The 24,333-nt window shown below is 43.7% G+C and overlaps 2 protein-coding genes across 2 annotated transcripts; both read left to right on the top strand.

Moving 5' to 3' along the window:
* Positions 1-1,442: 1,442 nt before the first annotated feature.
* LOC124119846 lies at positions 1,443-3,054 on the top strand. Its single transcript, XM_046482503.2, has one exon. It carries the CDS (start codon positions 1,546-1,548, stop codon positions 2,449-2,451), a length of 906 nt encoding a protein of 301 aa, XP_046338459.1. The 5' UTR covers positions 1,443-1,545; the 3' UTR covers positions 2,452-3,054.
* A 1,509-nt stretch (positions 3,055-4,563) lies between these two features.
* Positions 4,564-23,930, top strand: LOC124119857 (pancreatic triacylglycerol lipase-like). The gene is made up of 9 exons (XM_048391407.1): positions 4,564-4,638; positions 10,740-11,214; positions 13,967-14,195; positions 14,910-15,029; positions 16,248-16,373; positions 18,307-18,543; positions 19,878-19,992; positions 20,898-21,080; positions 23,790-23,930. The coding sequence occupies exons 2-9, from the start codon at positions 10,897-10,899 to the stop codon at positions 23,863-23,865; spliced, it is 1,404 nt and encodes a 467-aa protein (XP_048247364.1). The 5' UTR covers positions 4,564-4,638; positions 10,740-10,896; the 3' UTR covers positions 23,866-23,930.
* Positions 23,931-24,333: the final 403 nt, after the last annotated feature.

The raw sequence follows: 24,333 nt of genomic DNA, 5'->3' as shown, positions 1-24,333 counted from the left end.
AGCGAATCGGGGCGCCTTAGTGAGTGAGTGAGTGAGTTGGGTTTAACGCCGCTTTTAATAGTATCCAGTCATATCACGGCGTGTCAGCTTAATGTTGGAGGAAAGCCCGAGGTGATGCAGGTCTCAGACGTTTACCACTTCGGTGAAAACCACGAGCACGGGTATGGTGCTGACAAACCTAGAAACATAATCGGGGCAAACCGGGATTCGAACCCACAAGCTTAGGTTTCTGGCGTGCCCAAGGGACGCAACTCTGCACAGCGAATCGCGGCGCCTTAGACGTCTTGGCCCCAAAATAGCCACCCCAACGCTGGTCTGTAAATAATCGAGTCTGGACTAACCAATCCAGTGATTGACATCATAAGCATCGATCCACGCATTTTGGATGCGATGACATGCATCAACCAAGTCAGCAAGCCTGACCACCCGATCCCGTTAGTCGTCTTTTTTTTGGGGGGTGGGGGGGGGGGGGGGGTGGTGGTTTGGTTTGTTGTTTAACGCCGCACTCGGCAATTTTCTAGCTATATGACGGTGATCTGTAAATTATCGAGTCCGGACCAGAAAATTCAGTGGTTGATATCATAATCATCGATCCACGCAACTAGGATCGATGACAAGCTTCAACCAAGTCAGCGAGCCTGACCACCCGATCCCGTTAGTTGCCTCTCACGACAAGCATAGTCGCCTTTTACGACAAGCATGAGTTGCTGAAGACCTATTCTGACCCGATCTTCACGGGTTTAGTCGCCTCTTACGGCAAGCATAGCCGCCTTTTACGACAAGCATGAGTTGCTGAAGACCTATTCTGACCCGATCTTCACGGGTTTAGTCGCCTCTTACGACAAGCATAGCCGCCTTTTACCACAAGCACGGGTTGCTGAAGACCTATTCTACTCCGGATCATGATCACAGTCGAAAACTTAACAGACGACGACGTCACGAGCTGATTTGACTGTCTGAATGGCGTTTACATGTTTTGTACGCGAAGTAGTTGGGCAGTAAATCTTATGGGGCGAGTGCAAATACTGCTGGCACTGTGCCAGTATTGAACACAGCCACGCAAGTATTATAACGCCCATTGAAAATGACTTGCTTTGAAAACTTGGGTTTTGTTACCACTTATCGGACGCCGTCAAACGCTGTTCTCTAAAGTATAATCGTAGCCTAGTGCTTTAGATGGACCGATTGCCCCCGTTAGTGTTTACAACAGTCGAGAGTTATGTTTCGCGTTGAAGTGTACTTGAATGACAAGAATTATAACAAGAGTTCCTTATCACCAGTTGCTAAGACGGTCCAGTCAATATCAACCTGTGTTATCAGCTAACTTGAGGGTCTAGAGAAGACCGGTTTTACACGCCATGTTATCGCTACTGTTCTGTCGACATTACCGGATCAAACATTGACTTGAGGTTGGACGTGTTCAACATGGATTTGGCGCGGCAGGAGACAGAGTGAACGGAGAGCCGGTATGCCGATGTAATTCCCTGTTTTTCCAGCTCAAATGATCACGGCCACAGTGTTGATTATTGGGTGTACGTTTAGGCCATGATATCTGAGGGTGTTCGTGATGAGGAATCTTTCACTGACAGGGTGTCACGAGACAGACGACTGGCAGACGTGAAACGCGGGGCTGGATACACTCGGACTATCGACACACTGGCGGACAGGCAATGGAACGCTCACGCAGGGCGCCCAATAGCTGAGAACCCCAAAGTTAAAAATGTCCTACAGTTTCACAGTCGAGCTGTGCATAAAGATTCCCCTAATACACCCGCTATGTCACAAGTGAAGTTCCAACGTTCGCCAGCTCCACCTTTAACTGGATTACAACTTGCGTCACAGCCCTTTAACACCTGGGGAACAAGCAACTGCGAGTTTGACAAGAAGCTGATGCCGGACAACAAATTGAGTGTGGGGCTTCCAAAACGTGGAGTGGTGATGAGTAGAGTTGCCGGAAGTCAACGAGATAGACCTTTCAGGACAAATACGAACTTCAGATCTCGTAATGGAACTATCAGAATAATCGAACCGTTACAACCCCTGCCGCCAAGGGACCAACGAATGAAACAACTGTCTGAGTTCGATCCTGAAGCAGTGGAACGTGAGAAGACCTATCTTATGTTGAGGCGGATTGACCAAATTTTGCATCCTGCCAAGATGTTTTTCAGAAGCGAGGTCAGTTCCTCGGAAATTGAGATAGTGTCTCAGAATGAGGAGAGTGTCGGAGACAGAGTGGGTAGATCCGACCAGGTTTCTTCTCAACAACCAAAACATGGACTACGCCGTGAGAGACTAGCCGATAGGAAAGCAGGACGCAAGACACAGAAACGGTGTGATGGACGGTACAGTTACTCTCTGACTCCTGTCATTGATCAGTTAGAAAAGAGTGAGTTAGATGCTTATAGGAAGTGCCAAATATGGATTGACAGATGTTCGACATTCCCTCAATAAACTCGCAGTGTGTAAGTTATTTACGCAAGTCATCTTGCACCTCTGGGCATGCTTGAGTCCCTTGTGTTTGGAGACTGATGGTGGCGGTAATCGGGAATAATAATAATAATAATAATATTAATATTAATAATATGTCCATTAATTATGCGCCAGATTCTATTCATCAAGTTAAACCATTATTACCCCGATCCATGGATCCGTGTTTTCATTCTCAGCTTCCTGGGGAGTATACAACTGAAGCTGTCTGTGAGGCGCTATAAGGTTAACAGTAACATTACCGTCTCATCCTACCGGGTACCCATTTCCTGAAGGGAAACAGAGGCATATTACGAACAAAGTCTCTTACCAGAGTAGCCTAGTGGTTAAAGCGTTCGCTCGACACGCCGAAGACACGGGTTCGATTCCCGACATGGGTACAATGTGTGGTGTCCCCCGCCGTGATATTGCTGGGATATTCCTGAAAGCGGCGTAAAACCATGCTCACTCACTCTTACCAGAGGAGACAGCACGCGTAACGTAGTACGCGAATTCTGCAATGTGACTGTTCATAGTTAATGCGAAATGTAGACAATAACGTGTATCAACCATAAAGTCTACCAAAAGATAAAAGGACTGTTGCGTGTTCTTTAAACACTGGAACGCAGTTCTATTTGCGCCACTTACAAGATAAACATGCCTGTATGTAAGATAAACGGTCTCATGTTTCCACTGAACATCAGAGACGGTGGGGTCGCCTGATGGTTAAGGCGTTCGCTCGTCAGACTGTAGTCTCGGGTCGATTCCCTACATGGGTGTTGATACTGGAATTGAACATGAAAATGAAAATATTGAGATACCGAACTGGTCCTGTACGTGACCCTCCACATACACATAAATGCATCCTCGATTGTCAAGGGTTGTATATCTCCATTCTTGCGACCACAGCTTCCTTTACATAGTGAGATGCCTCCATCAGTAACTTGGCTTTGTTTTGGTTTGGTTGTTGTTTAACGCCGCACTCACCAATATTCCAGCTATATGACGGCGGTCTGTACATAATCGAGTCTGGACCAGACAATCAAGTGATTGACATCATAAGCATCAATACACGTAATTGGGATACGATGACATGCATCAACCAAGTCAGCGAGCTTGACCACTCGATCCAGTTAGTCGCCACTTACGATAAGCATAGTCGCCTTTTACAGCAAGCACCCCGGATCGTCACTGGTCGTGACGCCATATGAACGAATGTTTGCAAATAGTTGGAGATGACGTCATCCACTGAACATGACGTCTCAAATGAGTTAGCTGACGTAGTTGTAACAATAGACTAACTGCGCTGATGCGTCAACTTGAACAGAAACTCACATGTACACATGTTCATATATTTTCAGGGGCGGTCGGGTAGCCAAGTGGTTAAAGCGTTCGCTCGTCACGCCGAAGACCCGGGTTCGATTCCCGACATGGGTACAATGTGTGAAGCCCATTTCTGGTGTCCCCCGCCGTGATACTGCTGGAATATTGCTAAAAGCGGCGTAAAACCATACTCACTCACTCACTCATATATTTTCAAAGAATGAAGACTTACTAAGGCTCGGGTGTTATTTCACTCGGGACACACAATCCGTATTTCCTCGTAGTTCGTAGTTTATTCTCAAAATATGTTCACCACAAATCAAAGGCTGATGACACGAATTAAACTTAAGATAAACCACCTTTGTATTATAATAGTTATTTATTCCATATGGGCCAAAGGTCAAAATACAAAACAATAACAAAGATAATCTGTAGTCCTCGACACTTGAAATAGAATCACGAAATATAATCACCCAAAGATAGCACATGTCTACATGTGTGCTTATACTTATAAAGTTGAAACAAGCCATTCCGGCGATACGCAATATTACTAACGCTAAATAAATGGCAAAAATTGCAAAGTGTGCTTTTTAAGAAATATCCATTTTGTTGGCAAAAAACATCTTTTAGTTTTGATCACGTGGTTACAATCAGGATAAAGTCGGCAGTAAGGTGACTGCCAGCGGCTATATTTAGCAGCGCGTGCATCACGAACTACGCCAATGGCGCTTTAAATACCACATCTGCACGTTTATTTTGTCTCAGTTCGAGCTGGTAATGAATGTAATCTGCACTTGCTCCTAAGTGTAACCGCTAGAAGTCACCTGGCTGCCGACCTAATGCTATAGGGTAACCGAATTCTTATCAGTATGTGAATAATTAAATGCTTGTTTTTAACTTTGGTGTGATGCTACAATTAACAGACATTATTAAAGGCTCTGTCAAGGAGGTTAAAGTACCGTAAAAATATTCATAAATTGTTTCTAAATATAGTATGCTCAAATATGTTTTGCAACTTGTTTTTAAACAAAACTTTGCATTAATGACTAAATTGTAAATATATTAACTTGGTCTCGTCGCTATATGGCTGAAATAATGCTGATGCGACGTTAAATTTTAACTCACTCACTCTTCAGTAATCAAGATATCCTGAACAATCTCCACTATGTAGCTTTGTTGTGAGAACACCATGAGCGAGAGAAATTATGTGCCAAGTTACTTGACCCGTGGAGATCCGGGTTAGAATAGGTCTTAAGCAACCCATTCTTGTCTCCCCGAGAAGACCCGGGGTAGAATAGATCCTCAGCAACCAATGCTTGCCGTAAAAGTTGACTATGCTTGTCGTAAGAGGCTACTAACGCCTACTAACGGGAACAACTGAGTGAGTTAAAATTATTTCAGCCATATAGCGACAACAACAACAAAAAAAACACCAAAAAACAGAAAAACATATGGCGTCGCGTCGGATCTCTTTGCAAGCTATGAAATATTTGTCCCCCTGATGCAAGACAACCCGTTCTGCCCATAAGGGAAGCCGGACATAGGTTCTGCGAAGCTCATGGGGATTACAGTTTGTCTCACTTTTGCGTAGGAATACATTTGTTTTGGTTTACAGCCGCTAGAAATTTCGACGGTTGTTTGGGTAGGGATCTAGAGACGGTTGCAGTAAGTTTTATTATGGGTAAGAAAGATAATGACCAACCCGGAAACACGGTTTATCTTCCAGTCGGGCATCGCTCACTCAGGATCTATATATATGACATAGATCATCTATTCCCTCACGAAAGATGAACCGTAATTCCTCGTAGGTCGTTGGTTATTCTCTTAAAAATACGACCGCCTCCATGGTCTAATGGTAGAGCGTCCGCCCGGAGAGCGGAAGGTCCGGGGTTCGATCCCCAGCCGCGTCATACCAAAAGACGTTAAAAGATGGTACTTGTTGTTACCCTGTCTGGCGCTCGGCATTTAGAGGCTAAAACAAGGACTGTGTCTGAGTAGAGTATTCATGTTAAACTGCGGCATGGTATCTCAGTGAGCTAGCTCTATAAATCGGCATCAGTCCGGACTAGTACAAGCAGCCACACAAACACTTACACGTGCATGCACGTCGCTATATAAGTGTAATAATCTTGGACGCGACGTTAAACCCCATTTCACCTCACCTCACCTCGTAAAAAATACTCAGTGAGGATTACACGTTCGACAACACCCGTGTACCTGTGGATAACATTTCTCATAAAACCAACAAATCTTAGCTCCCTCATTTTTCTGAAGCAGATTTTCCGAAAATTGAACCTTGTGGGAGAATTGCAGTCACGCGGCGCTTGGTCTACCTCCAGCTGTATAATTACGCAGAGATGTTGAATATCAGATTTCTACATTCACCTGATTGTATAACTATAATTTTAGTCATGGTGGCCATGATTAATGTATGACTAGTCTTATAATCAAATTTGATGAATTACAGTAAAATCTCTTGAAAACCACATTCGTGAAACCGGTTTAGTAAATTGTACAGCTCATTTTTGGACTTTTGTCTTTTATCTATTTACAGGTTGCGTTGACATTAATATATATATAAATAATATAATATATCTTTGGACTTTTGTCTCTTATCTATTTACAGGTTGCGTTGACATTAATATATATATACATACATACATACATACATACATACATACATACATACATACATACATACATACATATTTGGAGTTAGTTTCGAGGATTATTTGTCAACTTCGTCTTGAAAAACTATGTGTTTTTAAATAGACAAGAATATTTTATTCTTGAACTTTAGTGATATTTGTTACATTTATAACTACCTGTGACCCCTTTTTCGGACTATTCTAAGCTAGCGGACCTTAATACACGTGATAATCACGCGTTCCAAGAGAGCATCATTTTCAAAGCGCTCTTCTGTATGAGATTTTGTCCTTGATTTAGCCCCTTAATGCCGAGCGCCAGACAATGGAAATGCAGAATATAGTGTAAAATTCACACTGAAAAAGTAATATAAAGTGAACGAGTGAGTTTTATTGAATACCTTTACTTGGGTTTAATTATTCTCAAGATGTTCAGTTCACATCATAAAACACGGATACGCCTATTTTAATTTAATACCGAGCGTTTTATAAATATATAAATATCAGGCATCTGCTCTACAGCGGCTCAACATTAAATTTCAAAACACAGTTGGTTTATCTCTTAACTTTGTTTGTTTGTTTGTTGTTTAACGTCGCACTCAGCAATAGTCCAGCTATATGACAGCAGTCTGTAAATAATCGAGTCTGGACCCGACAATCCAGTGATTGACTTCATGAGGATCGATGTACGCATTTGGGACACGATGACATGCATCAACCAAGTCAGCGAGCCTGACCACCCGATCCCGTTAGTCGCCTCTCACGACAAGCATAGTCGCCTTTTACGGCAAGCATGGGTTGCTGAAGACCTATTCTACCCCGGATCTTCACGTGTCGAAAGCCCTAGGAGTACACCCCCCTAAGAGCCCCCTGCACAGTTCTTAACCATCGTTGCCGTTACAAACCAGAGCCTGCAAATGAATGATTCATTGCAAAAGATGCCCCACGGTAGACAGATAGTGTTTGGATGGGTGACGTTTGAATGTGTACAGCATCAATAAAGAAATACCTGATAACCTAATTCCTGTTACAATGTGCATAATGATAAAAAAAATACTGAATTGAAAAAATAATATATATGTATATTAGTCCTCATTCATAATTCCTTTAGCCATATGAATGAAGTTAACACCGAAAATAAGATAAACTATATTTAAAACGAAAATACTTTGATAGGACTTGCTTTATAAAATGTGTCGCAGCAGGTGGTATTTGGTAAAGAGATATCAAAAACTCTCAACACTGGTGGTCTTATTCAGTGCGTGGAGAGATGATAGATCACTGAGAGGAGCTTATTATCATCTAATGTGTGACCCCCACTCTCCTACCCAGTGTTCCATGCGGCCAGCTCAGTCACCACTGCACGAGCTGAAACGCGCTAAAACGCGTACCAACAGTGGAACCAGTTTACACTGCATCGGAGAGTGGATGACTCCAGCATCCATGTTGCTATGATGACGTCATATGGCATTGTTTCCTCGGTGTGTCTTGCAACACAATTTCAAAAATTACGTCATAGGGTATATATATATATATATATATATATATATATATATATATATATATATATATATATTACTCGAATACCTGTCAGATACCATTTATCTTACAACTAGTTGTTTTAAAACGTATCTTACGAGCGAAAGTGAGTTAGATACGCTTTGAAACAACGAGTTGTAAGATAAATGGCATCTGAGTCACCCTAAAATCGCACCTTTTTAGCATCGAATCGATTCATTTTTTTCTATTCTTATGATCGCAGTGGCGGATTAATACACAACACCACGGTCATGAGTGACGATGTATTGCTTACTGCTCATAAATTATGTGACCCTACACAAAAAGGTTTCCACCATATTTGTGGATTATGAAGGCGATGATATGATAATGAAAGCTAGATAAGATCAAAGAACACGCTGGATGCCGAGTTCAAAATTCTTACCTCAAAGAAATTACCAAATATGTACAACAATGTTTACTTCCGTATGACATCACTACCGGTGACGGACTTTTACAAAATGGCGTGTTCTCTGGCAACAGTACCCCCACCCACACAAAGACAAATATATAGCGTCCATTTTCAGTAAGTGCGTCAATCATGAGCAATTTTGTTTAGTCCTTTATTCCATCATGTACTCGTCTACATGGTCTACATTTTCTTTCCTTGTCCCGAAGTAAACATGAACATGGCGAACCAGTTTGCTTTCACTTAGTTATGTACTGTTCCGCTTTTACTATCCGACATCACTGGTCGCCAACACATTGCTACGTTTCACGCCTTCACGAAGTTCTACTCAAGTCCGATGCAGTATGTAAGTGAGGTGAGGTGAGGTGAGGTGAAATGGGTTTAACGTCGGGTGCAAGATTATTGCACTTATATAGCGACGTGCATGTACGTGTGTGTGTTTGTGTGGCTGCTTGTACTAGTCGGGACTGATGCCGATTTATAGTGCTAGCTCACTGAGATACCATGCCGCAGTTTAACATGAAGACCCCACTCAGACACAGTATACTGACTCCGAGCCGACCAGTCCTTGTTTTACTCCCTTAATGCCGAGCGCCAGACATCTTTTAACGTCTTTTGGTATGACGCGGTCGGGGATCGAACCCCGGACCTTCCGCTCTCCGGGCGGACGCTCTACCACTAGACCACGGAGGCGGTCCAGTTTGTAAGTAGTAGACGCCATGTTGTTTTAACCTCCATAAATCTTAAAAATTGACATAGTCCTGGAGATGTTTGGTTCTATTCAAAGGTAACTGGTTTGAGAACAAGGGGTATAAACAAAATCAACGGTATTCTTTCATCTTTAATTCAGACGGAGATTGTGGATGTCGGAGGAAAATACAATCAGCGTATGTTGGACACTACACACAGTGAAAAAAATGGCTATGATTTCACGGCTAGTTTTTTAGGTACCGTTGTCCGAGTTATATGAAGGAGTGCCTGCTCTATCTACAAGACAGATTGGTGACACGACAATACTCTCACCAAGACACACCCGCGTGACCTTTCTCCCGAGATAACAGTACACAGGCATTCTGTTACTTTTTTTGTCGTCGGGACAGGCCTAATGGTTTCGGATAAATAACGCACTTACCTGCTATTGGGGTAAAATCCACAGCAAGTAACATACAAATACAATTACTTTAATATACTTTTCATAGGGATGTTTTTTTTATCTTCATATCCGATTATTCTATTATAGTTGAGTAATATTTGTTTCACACATTCGGAATAATGACGATGGGTTGGTTCTTGTTTGACACGTAAATGCCACGTTTCGCACGTGAACGCATGATTTGCACATGCATCTCGTGTCACTTCATCTTGCCCATTGACCTGTGTACTGTTCTCCGTGGTGGTATTCCCATCAACTGAATAATGTGTTTCTTTTGACTTACAGTCAAGCTTTGTATTCAAGGTTTCGTCATCAAAGGCCTGGTCAAGTACAGTCAAGCTTTGTATTCAAGGTTTCGTCATCAAAGGCCTGGTCAAGTACAGTCAAGCTTTGTATTCAAGGTCTCGTCATCCAAGGCCTGGTCAAGTCTTTGCAGGACTTCAGTTGTAGATATTCAGCGGAATTTACGTTGCTTGTCAACATAATGCATGACACTTTCCCATTCTATGTTCTTTAGAGGAGGTTTTCACACCTCCTTGCTCACTGGCACGAACTTTGATGCCAGTGCAGGGAACCGAAGGGGTGAGGTGGTTTTCTTTCCTTCTTGTTGTTTGTTTTTTGTTTTTTTAGGAGACCCTCTTTTCACATCCGATGACAATTAACTACTAGTCTGTCATACCGACCCTGACACAAATATTCCCAATAAAGCCCATGCAAATCTATAATATTTGGCAAGAAAAGATTACTGCAACAAATTTAAGAAAGTCTCTTACCTCCTTTTTATGACATTTCATAACTTTAATTTAACAACTGATTATTTCTGTAAAATATGTTAGTTTAAAACTTTGTAGGCGCATTCCGAATTGCGGCGCTTTAGACGATTGGGTCATCCCTGTCCACTTGGCTTTTCAAACTTTTGAGAGCGTGTTTAATATTTTGGGCGAATGAGAACGTGACCGTGAATGAGTGAGTCAGCAATATTCCAGCAATATCACGGCGGCTTGGGGGTAATCCAGTCGTGGCCAGACAAACCGGGGACTCAAAACATAAGCAACGATCAACGCCATCGAGGTGCAATGAATCACGCACCCAAAGATTTTGTAACATCAATGCGCGATCATCATGTGCGATCATTTTAGTACAGTCTTTGTGTGGAGGCGTGTTGATAAAATACTTACGGTTCCAGGCGCCTTATCTCCCGATCAACGCCTTGATAAAGTCAGCAGGACCTTCCCAGTTGTCGATCTGAAAGACAAGAAGTCGGGTCTTCGTGGCTGCTTCTGAGGCTTAGCTCTGTTGAGATAATAGTTTTACATCCTCGGGTCGTGTTCGAATCCCTGACCATGAATGTGGTCCTACTGTTGTGTCTCTGTGCTGTGACTGTTGTGTCTGAGAAGTGTTACACTGGGTATGGCTGTTTCCATACCTTCGGCTCTTTCAAGGCTTTGCCCCAAGAACCGGATGTGATAAAGACAGCCTTTGAATTGTTCAGTAAGCATGGGAATTCTGTCCTCCTGGCCACGGACAGCTCCCACTGGAGAAGCTTGTTGAGTGCTGGACATTTCAGTGCAAGCAAGGAGACGAAGTTCATCATCCATGGATTCAGCAACAGTGGTCACACGTCGTGGGTGACTGAGATGAAGAATGATCTGCTGCAGAAGGTGAGTTTTCAGCACTAGTCCTCCACTGTTGTCTTTCTTTGTTTGTTTTGTTGTTTAACGCTGCACTCAGCAATATTCCAGCTATATTACGGCGGTCCTCCACTGTTGGCGTTCATTCCAGCATTATGGACTTTTGGCAATATTCGATAAGTGGGGGTCCTTAGAAAGTTCCCCGCAGTATTCCGACGGGGAACACAAGAAGTGGGTTTTGAAAATTGGAATAGAACCCGGACCTTTGGTGTGACGAGTGAACGCTTTCACATCAAGGCTGCACTCAGTATGACCTGTTCGTCATATACCAAAGGTTTGATTTTCAACTAGGACATGAAAATAAACACCGAGCTACGAGACGGACAGATTATTCTATTTTCCAAGTTTAGAGGGTGATTTAACAATAACAATATTTTCAAGTAAATTTCGTAGATGAAAACAAACCCGTGAAGATCATGGGTAGAACAGATCTTTAGCAACCCATGCTTGCCGGAAACGTTGACCATGCTTGTCGAAAGAGGCGACTAACGCGATCGGGTGGTCAGGCTGCCTGAATTGGTTGATGCATGTCATCGTATCCCAATTCCGTGGATCGATGCTCATGATGGCAACCACTGGATTGTCTGGTCCAGACTCGATTATTTACAGACCGCCGTCATATAGACGTAATACTGTTGAGTTTGGCGTTAAAAAACGGACAAACAAACAAACAAGATGAAAACTTTTCATGTTGCGCTGCGACATAAAAATAAAGTATATTTTGTTTTACTCTTACGGTGACATAGGACGGTTTTATTGTCTTTGATAGAGTTAATATTGGTGGTTCGTTTTCTTGGGTAACCGAAAAGTTTTAACGTGCAAGTCATGAAGTTTCATGTCCAAGTTAATGACGCATTCACAACTCACAAAACTATTATCACGCTAAGACCTTGACGCCTGGCCTTTATAACATCGTCAGGACCTTGACACTTGACCCTTATAACAACGTCAGGACCTTGACACTTGACCCTTATAACAACGTCAGGACCTTGACACTTGACCCTTATAACAACGTCAGGACCTTGACACTTGACCCTTATAACAACGTCAGGACCTTGACACTTGACCCTTATAACAACGTCAGGACCTTGCACTTGACCCTTATAACAACGTCAGGACCTTGACCCTTGACCCTTATAACAACGTCAAGACCTTGACACTTAACCCTTTTAACAACGTCGGGACCTTGACACTTGACCCTTATAACAACGTCAGGACCTTGACACTTGACCCTTATAACAACGTCGGGACCTTGACACTTGACCTTTATAACAACGTCAAGACCTTGACACTGGACCCTTATAACAACGTCAGGACCTTGCACTTGACCCTTATAACAACGTCAAGACCTTGACACTTGACCCTTATAACAACGTCAAGACCTTGACACTTGACCCTTATAACAACGTCGGGACCTTGACACTTGACCCTTATAACAACGTCAGGACCTTGCACTTGACCCTTATAACAACGTCAGGACCTTGCACTTGACCCTTATAACAACGTCAGGACCTTGACACTTGACCCTTATAACAACGTCAGGACCTTGACACTTGACCCTTATAACAACGTCAGGACCTTGCACTTGACCCTTTTAACAACGTCAGGACCTTGACACTTGACCCTTATAACAATGTCAGGACCTTGACACTAGACCCTTATAACAACGTCAAGACCTTGACACTGGACCCTTATAACAACGTCAAGACCTTGACACTTGACCCTTATAACAACGTTCTCACTTTCTGCCAAGTGTTCTAGGCCCCAAAAGCCTGTGGGACATCCCTGCAAAGTTGTTGACCGGACTCGTCGATCCAGAGGTGGGGTAGTATGTGTGTGAGTGGGTGCGCACCCATGCCCTTTTTTAAGCATGTTATTGTACCATATCAACACCGTATGAAGAAACATTTAACTAAACCACTAAGTAAGCTAATAACAATTATTTGACCTGAAGTCTTTGATAGGCAGTCGAAAGTTGGAAGAACATGAATACATGACACTTTTTATTGATGACAACCTCTTATTCTGTGTCACGACCTTTCAGAGCTACTTCGTCAGATGAAGAATGAAGGAACAAATAAGTACTTCTGGAACGTCGTGACAATCAATTAAAGAAGTTGTTATCCATACAAAGTGTCGTTGTATTAATAACTTGACTATTATGGGCTAAAAAGCTCAAATTTTATCACGAATTATCCACTCAAAGTGTTTATATCTGGCAAGGAAAGCATCGAAGTAAATATCTGATTTTAATGAAATTGTTGGGTTTTTTATTTCCTGGATGGAAACATGTCAAGCGACATCTTTAGCCTAGTGGTTAAAACGTTCGCTCGTCACGCCGAAGACCCGGGTTCGATTCCCGACATGGGTACAATGTGTGAAGCCCATTTCTGGTGACCCCCGCCGTGATATTGCTGGAATATTGCTAAAAGCGGCGTAAAACCATACTCACTCACTCACTACCCCTTGGGGATTCCGGGATAGGTCGCCAGTACCCTGTGCTGGTCGTTAGAGGCGACCAAGTGGACAGGTTCGGTGGATTGGCAAGTTGCGTGTCATCATACCACTACGGCGTCCTCACACTATCAATCACTGCATTGTTTGGGCCAAAGTCGATTATTTACAGGTCGTCGTCACATAGCTAGAATATTTGCTGAGTGCGTCGTTAAACAACACACAGACACACTGAATCAAAGAAACCAATCATTCTGGTTGTTTCCAGGGTGACTTCAACGTGATCGTGGTGGACTGGGGCAAGGGCTCCTCATTCCCCTACACTCAAGCCACAGCCAACACCTTCCTGGTGGCCGCCGAGGTGGCCAAGTTCGTCAAGTATCTGCACTCATCGCTCCACGTGGACCTGAAGAAAGTTCATCTGATTGGCCACAGTCTTGGGGCGCAGATATGCGGTAATGTTGGTGCCGCAGTCAGAGGCATCAGAAGGATTTCAGGTACCTTGTCACCATATTGCATGTTTGTTTGTTTGTTGTTTGTTTTTTAAAGCCGCACTCAGCAATATTCCAGCTAAATGGCGTCTGCAAATAATCTTGTCTGGACCAGACAATCCATTGATCGATATCATGAGCATCCATCCACGCCATTGGGATACGATGACATGCATCAACCAAGTCAGTTAGCCTGACCACCCGATCCCGTTAGGCGCCTCTCATGACAAGCATAGTCGCTTTGGATCTTAATATTATGACAGGGATCGTGGTGCTCTGCATTCGACAACACTCGTGTCATTCCGTGACAAGATAATTGGCGACTCGTTCTCTTGTAGCCTGTTTACCAACTTAATTCGCGCAAACGGGCGAAGCAGACAAAAATAGCCTACATTTTTTTCACATCAGCTTTTGCTTTGCGATAAGGGCTGACCACTCAATATCCTAGGCGTGTGGGTGCGTATGCGTTAGCATGTGAGTATGTGTGTCCGCGTGTGAGAGGTGGGGGGATAGGGTGGGTGGGAAGGGTTGCCTCTGAAAGGGGGGACGGGGAAGGCAAAAAAAGTTTCTTTGCATCAAGAAAACATATTTGAGCCAAAATCAAAACAAAACATCCCAGGTCCCATGCTGATAAAGACCCACAGCCAGCGGATCCTGTCAGGGCTAAGGGGCACAACTCTACACAGAGTTTGGGATAATTAATTGATATATTACTTTCAGGTCTGGATCCTGCCGAACCCTACTTCATCAACTTCCCTGACTCCAATCGCCTCGACAAGTCGGATGCCTCCTTCGTCGATGTTATCCACACCGACGGGGAGAAGTTTAGCGGCATCGCAGGTACGAAATAAGCTGGAAGTAGTCTGTTTCCAACACACAAAATACCATGGTAACATGCAAGGAATTAATTATTCATTGAACAATGTTAGTTTATGTTTAACTCTGCAGATAGTTTGGTACGTTGAAGCTAAGGGGACTTCCAAGATGGTGAGTGAGTATAGTTTCACGCCGCTTTTAGCAATATTCCAGCAATATCACGGCTTGACGAGCGAACGCTTTAACCACTAGGCGACCAAGCCGACCCCTTTCACAATACGACATGCAGTAAGGCGTCTGTGTCTGTCTCGACCCGTGAAGATCTGGGGTAGAAAAGGTCTTCAGCAAACCATGCTTGCCGTAAACGGCGACTATGCTTGTCGTAAAAGGCGACTAACGGGATCGGTTGGTCAGGCTCGCTGACGTGGTTGATGCATGTCATCGATCCCAATTGCATAGATCGATGCTCATGATGTCAATCACTGGATTGTCTGGTCCAGACTCGATTATTTACAGATCGCCGTCATATAGCTGGAATATTGCTGAGTGTGGCGTTAAACAACAAACAAACAATGCAGAAACTCCAGATGATCCGAGAAAATGTTTCACTATATTTGAAGAATACTATAATAAATAGAAACATAAATTAAATGTAGATAAGACATTCTTTGGGTCAGGTATTGTGACAAAGGTAGATAAGAGACACGTTGTACTATTATGTGGACAGCCGTCAAGTAAGGCATGCAATGATCTTTTTAAGATATCTTGTGAAAGAATATGTTTATCTTGGTGTCTTGTTTACAAACACCGGAAGATCTTGTACATCCCAGACTGATCAGACAACGAAGGCTATAAATGCGCACTGTTTAGTAAACATAGACTGTCAGAAATACCTATCTTTTGGCGGATACCACCACCCCCTCCCCTTTTTTTTGTTTTATATATGATGACATCTTGCCTACCATGATAACATGTTGATTTGTTTGTTATTGTGTTAAATTATAATTAATGATGGTTTTCAATCAGTGTTTGTGGTTTTGGGGTATGCACTTAGGTGAACCAAACTCACTCACTCTTTCATTCATTCATTTACGAGTCCCACCGGTCGACATGCCTCAATGACGGGTCACATAATGAGGAGACACTATATATTGTCACTCTTTTCCCCCTACTGATGTAATACATTTTTATGTAAAAATTCAACCAATCTTAATCAATTGACTTATGTCGTGTTGTCTCCAGGATATGGCATGATGAAGGCATGCGGGGATATCGACTTCTATCCTAACGGGGGCGAGGACCAGCCCGGGTGCTCTGACAACCCCCTCGGCAGCCTGCTCGGCGGCATATTCGGAGGCCACGCCGGTCGTAAGTTGTGAGCTGATCGCGAGCAATAGAGAAAACAGGTTCCGCACATCCGCACACCTCGTCCCTTTCCGTACTTTTTGAAGTGTCAGAAACATGTCAGTATTCAACTCACAGTTTCCAATTACTAATCTGACGAAGGCAATCCACTTCTTTTGGGTTTTTTTCTTCTTTTTTTGTTTAAAGTCGCAAAATCAGCAATATTCCAACGACATTATATGACGCCAGCCTCTAAATCATGGAATCTGAACTAGACAAACCAGTGATTGATATTGTGAACAACAAACCACGCCGTCCGGGTTCGAAGACATCCTACCAACCAAATCGCCGAGCATGACCCACCCGATCAATTTGGTCGCCTCTAAGGTTTCTTGTTTGACGCCGCACTCAGCAATATTCCAGCAAAATGACGGCTGTAAATGTAAATTATCGAGTCCGGACCAGAAAATCCATTGATCGATATCATGAGCATCCATCGACGCAAATGGTATACGATGACATGCATCTACCAAGTCAGCGAGCCTCACCAACCGATTCCTTTAGTCGCCTCTTATGACTATCCACTAGGCTTTTTATCCTTTTTAAGTCTTGTTTCCACCCTTGCCACATCAAGCCCACTTTTCTGTGCTACATATGATTGGACTATGTCACATATCGATAGTCCAATCAGAGAACGTTTCACAAAATCAACATCCACGACTGGTGCACCTTCGTCTGAAAGTGATTTACCGCTGCCTGTCTTTGTTGACAATTCTTTTTCATCCCTATTTTTTTAATCAGGGATAAAATCGCGAATGATTTCGTTACCTGATCGACTAGATCGTCGCCTATGGTAGTCGCCATCTTTGTGTGAAGCTATACGAGATACGAACAGCGATCTGATTGGATATCACGTTTTCATTACAAGGGGCACAACTCGTGATCTACGCGAGGTGGCGCCAGGGTTTTGAGCCATGGCCTTGATGTGGCAAGGGTAGAAACTAGGCTTTGATATAGGCTAGTGGACACGCTAGCCTCGGGAAGATGGTTATGACAAGCATAGTCGCCTTTTACAGCACGCATGGGTTGCTGAAGACCTATTGTACCCTGGATCTTCACGGGTAGTTCGCCTCTAGGACTGCCATAGGATTCCATGGATATCCTCTAACCCGGAACTGGTGCATTATGCCATGGACATGTTTTACCCCATGTTACCGTGGTCGCCTCTGTGGTCTAGTGGCAGAGCGTCCGCCGGAAGGTCCGGGGTCATATCCCCGGCCGCGTCAAGACGTTATAAGAAGGTACTTGTTGTTGCCCCGCCTGGCGCACGGCATTAAGGTGCTAAACCAAGGACCGGTCGGCCCGGAGTCAGTATACTATGTCCGAGTGGGGTAAGCATGTTAAACAGCGGCATGGTGTCTCAGTGGGCTAGAACTATAAATCTTGGCCCAGATTCGAACATACTTAATGCCAGTCATATTTTATATGTATACCGAGAAGAATTTACTGCTATTTACACAGAATACGTACTACGAGTTATTTTGTGCTGTATCACGCACGCATACACACCAGTCAATTCGTTGACCCCAACATAAACTCCTGTCTTGCATGTAAGAAATATGTGAAATTAACTGACACAATTTGGTATTTTTTCACCCTACCACCCACGACTCCACACACTTTCTCGTCTTCAGCAACCCCTGCTTGCCGTAAAAGGCGAGTATGCTTGTCGCTAGAGACGATTAACGGGATCGAGTGGTCAGGCTCGCTGACCTTGTTGATGCATGTCATCGTATCCCAATTGCGTGGATCTGGATTGTCTGGTCCAAACGCGATTATTTATAGACCGCCGTCATTTTGCTGGAATATTGCTGAGTGCGGCGTTAAACAACAAACAAACAAACAAACACACAGTTACAGTTCATTTATTCCCATTTATTCTCGTTTTCTCTCACAGAGGCAACGAAGTCCGTTTCATGCAGTCACGGACGAGCTATTAAATACTTCATCGAGAGCCTCAAGTCCAGCACGTGCAAGTTCACAGGTCACACGTGCAGGGACTGGGCTTCATACGAGACGGGCACCTGTCATGGCTGCCCTTCCGGCGGATGTCCGGTGATGGGTTATGACGCTGATCAAACGTCAGACAGGGGCTCATTCTACCTCAGCACGGGACAAACCGATCCATTCTGTGGTATGTGTTGTTCAAAATAGCTAATTCTGTGGTATATGTTGTGCCAAAAAAATTATGCTTTATTTCACTGAAAGTGAACGTTGAGTAAGGATTCCAGATCGAAAACACCGGTACGGGTTTTTAAGAACAAGATAGCGACCTCTCAAGACCACAAACGGTTTTGGTTGACGGGTAAGTTGGTTGGTTGGTTTGTTGTTTGACGCCGCACTCAGCAATATTCCAGCTATATGACGGCGGCCTGTAAATAATCGAGTCCGGACCAGACAATCCAGTGATTGATAACATGAGCATAGATCCACGCAATTGAGATCGATGACAAGTCAGCGAGCCTGATCACCCGATCCCGTTAGTCGCCTCTTGACGGCTAAGTGTATGGTTTGATGGAGTATAGGACACTGCTTCTACTCATTCGTTCACACTTAAGAATTGGCAAGATCGCATTCAGCATTTATATAAGGGAAGAGTCCAAATTATCACAACCCTCTCTCGTGTTATGTTACTGCCTACAACATATTACATTGTTTTAAAATGGTTGGTTGGTTGATTGGTTGATTAACGCCGCACTCAGCAATATTCCAGCAATATAACGACGGCCTGTAGGAAAAATAATCGAGACTGGACCAGACAATCGAGTGATTTATGTCATGAGCATCCACGTCATTGGGATAAGATGACCCGATCGTCGTCTCTTACGACAAGCATAGTCGCCTTTTACGGCAAGCATGGGTTGCTGAAGACCTATTCGACCCCCGACCACCACGGGTCGGTTTTGAGGAGTGTGTGTGTGTGTGGGGGGGGGGGGGGGGGTCATTTTACATGAATACTTCTATACATTAAACATTGCTTTATTAGTCAATCACATCCAGTAAAATCACTTTTGCAATTTTTTTGTTTGAAAGGCCTACTAATATTCGCTTATTTTCAGCTTTGGCTACACATCATAAAATATATTTCATAACTACAGTAACTCCTTTATTACTAAGCTCCAAATGCGCGTATCGCCGATATTGCTGATATGTACGTCATAAAGCTGAAATATTGCTGAGTGCGATGTTAAACAACAAACAAACATATACTGTATTTGATCGAAACATTCGTGACCAACTCGTGTTATTACGGGACAAGCCGAACCTTGCAGGTTGCGGAAAGGGGCGAGTGGTGACGAATGTGATCGAAAATGTTCTTTAGGATTGTCGATGGGAATTGAAAACCGGTTCGTCTATTAACGTCGTGGATATCTATGTTCTTCTTTAAGTCTTCGAACGTTTTAAGTACTGATTCAGACATTGTATGTATTGTTAAGATATTTACACGAGTTAAATTCTTATCCCCAGGGCACGAGTTTTTCGTGGAGATTGACCTTGCCTCTGTCGACGAGAACGCTTTCGGGCGTCTGTACGTGACATTAACGGGGTCAAAGGGCACAAGTGCAGAGGTGGAGTTCACGAGGTAAAGATTGTTGTTGGAGTTTATGTTTTTGTCATGTTTACAAGATTAAGTTTTATGTCATCCAGTTGTTGACATCCATGATGAACAAATATCATACATGTACATGCCACCTGTGATCTCGATAAGTATTACTTTCCTCTAGGAGTTGAGCAAATGGTATGTCTGTGACAGGACCGTAGTAGTAGTAGTAGTAGTAGTAGTAGTAGTAGTACCGTAGTAGTAGTAGTAGTAGTAGTAGTAGTAATAGTAGTAGTAGTAGTAGTAGTAGTGGCAGTAGTGGTAGTTAGGGCTGGGACGAGTCCAAATTTACTGCCCGGGTACCCACCCCCTTATTACCCGACCCAACCCGGGTACCCGCTCGAGGTCTCAAGAGATAGGTCCAAATGTCCGATTGGGAATGGTTTGACCGTAGCCCTGGCACAATATATTTAGCTGCTCGTATAAAACAATCCGGTCATGCACACAGTGAAGATGTCTAAAGTTTTATCTTTATTCAAACATATAAAGAAGGAATGTGTGCAGTCAGAAAAAAATGTGAACATAAGTCACTCATAGTGTAACCATAGACTTGCCATTAAACAATATATCACGTGACTAACCACGGGTCCAGGTTGTCCAGTGGGTACCCGGGTCCTACTCAGTACCCACCCGACCCGAATACCCGAGTACCCGTCCCAGCCCTAGTAGTAGTAGTAGTAGTAGTAGTAGTAGTAGTAGTAGTAGTAGCTGTAGTAGTAGTTCTTTCAATTGTAATGTTGCGATGGATGACATTGATATAATGGGAACGTTTTTGTCTTTATCCATTTTTGTTTTAACTTCTGGTTTGTGGGTACTTGGATGAAATATTGCAACGAATGCCTGCCAGTCTTACGTTCTGTTATGTGATAAGATACTACTTGTTTCAGGGAAAACCGCCATTACCACAAATCCGACCACGAGAAACACATGATCGCCATTCATAAGGACATAGGATCTGTGTCGAGTGTGAAGGTCAAGTTTGACAAGGGGGATGGACTGGCGGGGTCAGGGACGGACACTGAAGTCATCGTCAGCCGCGTCTTCGTCAGGGACGCAAACACGTCTAACCAGTAAGTCAACATGCAGTGGCGAGCTCCAGTTGCGTAGATCGATGCTCGTAATGTCAATCACTGGATTGTCTGGTCCAGACTCGATTATTTACAGACCGCCGTCATATAGCTGGAATATTGCTGAGTGCGGCGTTAAACAACAAACAAACATACATACAACATCGTACTGGTAAACACACAGGTCTGAAGGATGCACAGGATGCACAAGATCCATATTTTGTTTCATAATTCGGGAGACAGTTCAATATATTTTTACAACTTGAGGTGAGGTCAGGTGAAATTGGGTTTAACGCCGCGTCTAAGATTATTGCACTTATATAGCGACGTGCATGCACGTGTTTGTGTGTGGCTGCTTGTACTAGTCCGGACTGATGCCGATTTATAGTGCTAGCCCACTGAGATATCATGCCGCAGTTTAACATGAAGACCCCACTCAGACACAGTATACTGACTCCGAGCCGACCAGTCCTTGTTTTAGCCCCTTAATGCCGAGCGCCAGACAGGGTAACAAGTACCATCTTTTAACGTCTTTTGGTATGACGCGGCCGGGGATCCAACCCCGGACCTTCCGCTCTCCGGGCGGACGCTCTACCACTAGACCACGGAGGCGGTCTTTTACAGGTTGAGTTTCAGCCATAAAGAAATGGGTTGGAATTGGTCTTCACCTACCCTACCTGTCTTGACTCATATGTTTTGGATGGCCCAAGGTCTTTTTGTGAGCTAGTTTTCACGATCTTTCGAAGATCCGGGTTCATGAAGCATCACTGGATTGTCTGGTCCAGACTCGATAATTTACAGACTGCTGTCATATAGCTGAAATATTGCTAAGTGGGGCGTTAAACAACAAACAAACTTCGGAGACAAGACACGCCGGCAGCATACCTAGCAGTCACGTGATTGCTTCGTACTGTTATAGGCTGTTATATACTGTCATCTCATGAGGTCACGGATGGCCCAGTCGGCCCTTTGGCACGCTAGAAACCTATGTTTGTGGGTTCGAATCCTTCTGTAGGTTTATCAGCGCCATACCCGTGCTCCTGGGTTTAACCTAAGTGGTTAACGTTTGAGACCTGCATCACTTCTGGCATCCTTCCCACATCCAGCTGACACACCGTCATGTAACTGGAACACTGTTCAAAGCCGCGTTAAACCAAATTCACTCACTCACTATATCTAAGTAGGGCTGAGGTGAGGTGAAACTTTGGTTAAACGTTTCGTTCAAAATGATTGCACTTATATAGCGACGTATGGAGGTTTGATACTAAAAATGACAAAATGATCTTAATCAGAAATACAGATCCTGGGTTCTAAACATGCTAGAATACTTATATAATTTGTTATGATGGGCAGTGGGGTGGCCTAGTTGTTAATGCGTTCACTCGTAACGCCATAGACCCGGGTTCGATTCCCCACATGGGTACAATGTGTGAAGCCCATTTCTGGTGTCCGCCGCCGTGATATTGCTGGAATATTGCTGAAAGAAACTAAAACCACACTCACTCTAATGTATATTGATGTAACGCAGGCACAGGTCAGGGTCAGTCGAGCAGTGAGGAAGTAGGTGTCGTAATGACAGCGTTATCGGCTTGAAGTAATCCATACGTCCACCCAACGTCCACAGAAAGCAGTAAATCACGATGTGCTTCAGGCCCCAATCAAGGTGACCGTAGCACCCGCTTCAGGCCCCAATCAAAGTGACCGTAGCACCATGACAATTGGATAACCGTGTCAATAGACTGACTCCATATATGATCCCCCGGGGGGCGTTACTAGGACAACCAGGCCCATTCATCAGCTATTTGACCGGGATTAGTCTCACTTGTGAACTGGAACCCCTCAGAAAGAAATCAAACATCGTCTTAAATGGAGACTCTGAAATAATCCGAACATCTTCAAACAAAATCTACACTACTTGGGCTAGTCTAGATTCTTGAGTATCCGAAGGGATTATCCGGGGTCCATTTACGCCGTTTTTAGCAAAATTCCAGCAATATCACTGCGGTGTGTGTGTGTGTGGGGGGGGGGGGTCACCAGAGATTTGCTTCACACACTGTACCCATCTGGAGAATCAAAGAGGCGTGACGAGTGAACGAGCTTTAACCACAAGACTTCCTCACCATCCTTATATATTGAGACGATTGAGGAAGACCAAAATAATTTTGTTATTTGTCTTGTTAAATCATTATATTGTTCCGAATCGAAGCCGTGGTCAGGTTCTGTGCTTTGAAAATATTGCGTGTCCTCGTGCCTCGACAGGAATGGATCGATGCTCATGCCTTCACTCTCTGGTTTTCCTGGTCCAGACTCGAGTATTTATAAGTATTGCCGACTAAGGCTCCTGAGATCGGACGGCTGGGATCCCCTGACCGCGTCATACCGAAAGACGTTAAATAATGGTACTTGTTGTTACCCTGCTTAGCGCTCGGCGTTCAGGGCATAAAACAAGGACTGGTCGGCTCGGAGACAGTACATTGTGTGCATCACTATAAAACCGGTATAAGTTCGGAATAACACGCACACGCACACGCACACGCACGCACGCACACGCACACACACACGTTGTTGTTATGAGAGGACACCCACGTGGATGCACGTCGCTATGACAGTAAGCGACGTTTACCTATTCACGCCCGGGTTACCTTATGCAACTTCACCTTGTGTATCGACCTTTGTGTTTGATTTAAAATTAACACTGTTTTTCTTTTCCAGGGTGAAATTTTGTGGACATAACGCTCATATTCTGGACGACAAATCCATAAGTCTGACGTCACACAGTGGGTGTTGACGACACTTGGTACTGGCTAATGTAGGGTGATGTTGATTGGGGTCAATAAATTAGACTCAATATTTGGTATATAGTTTATTTGGAGATGCAGTCAAATCCTTCGAAGATTTAAAGTGATTGACTTTTTTAGGTTTAACTACCTTTGAAGTTTCCGTAACATCACTGCGTCACAGCTTGAGGCTTGTTTGTGTGTTGTTTAATTGTTTGTTTAACGCGGCACTTGGCAATATTCCAGCTACGTGACGACAGTTTGTGCATAAACAAATCTGGGCCAAACAATCAAGTGATTGATATCATGAGCATCTATGACAGCCTAAGAACAACAAGTCTCGATTTATATGTCGAAACAGATTTCATTGGGCGTAAAAGGCAATATATCGGAGACAGGTATGTGCATGGGCCACTGAAAAACAGGGATGGATGTATGAGCATTATTAAACAAATAAGTAAATTCATTATGCGCTTCAG

This window comes from Haliotis rufescens, unplaced genomic scaffold, assembly GCF_023055435.1.
Source record: "Haliotis rufescens isolate VD_foot unplaced genomic scaffold, xgHalRufe1.0.p SCAF_9, whole genome shotgun sequence".
In the NCBI taxonomy this organism is placed as follows: domain Eukaryota; kingdom Metazoa; phylum Mollusca; class Gastropoda; order Lepetellida; family Haliotidae; genus Haliotis; species Haliotis rufescens.
This window is presented reverse-complemented; position numbering and strand designations above follow the sequence as displayed.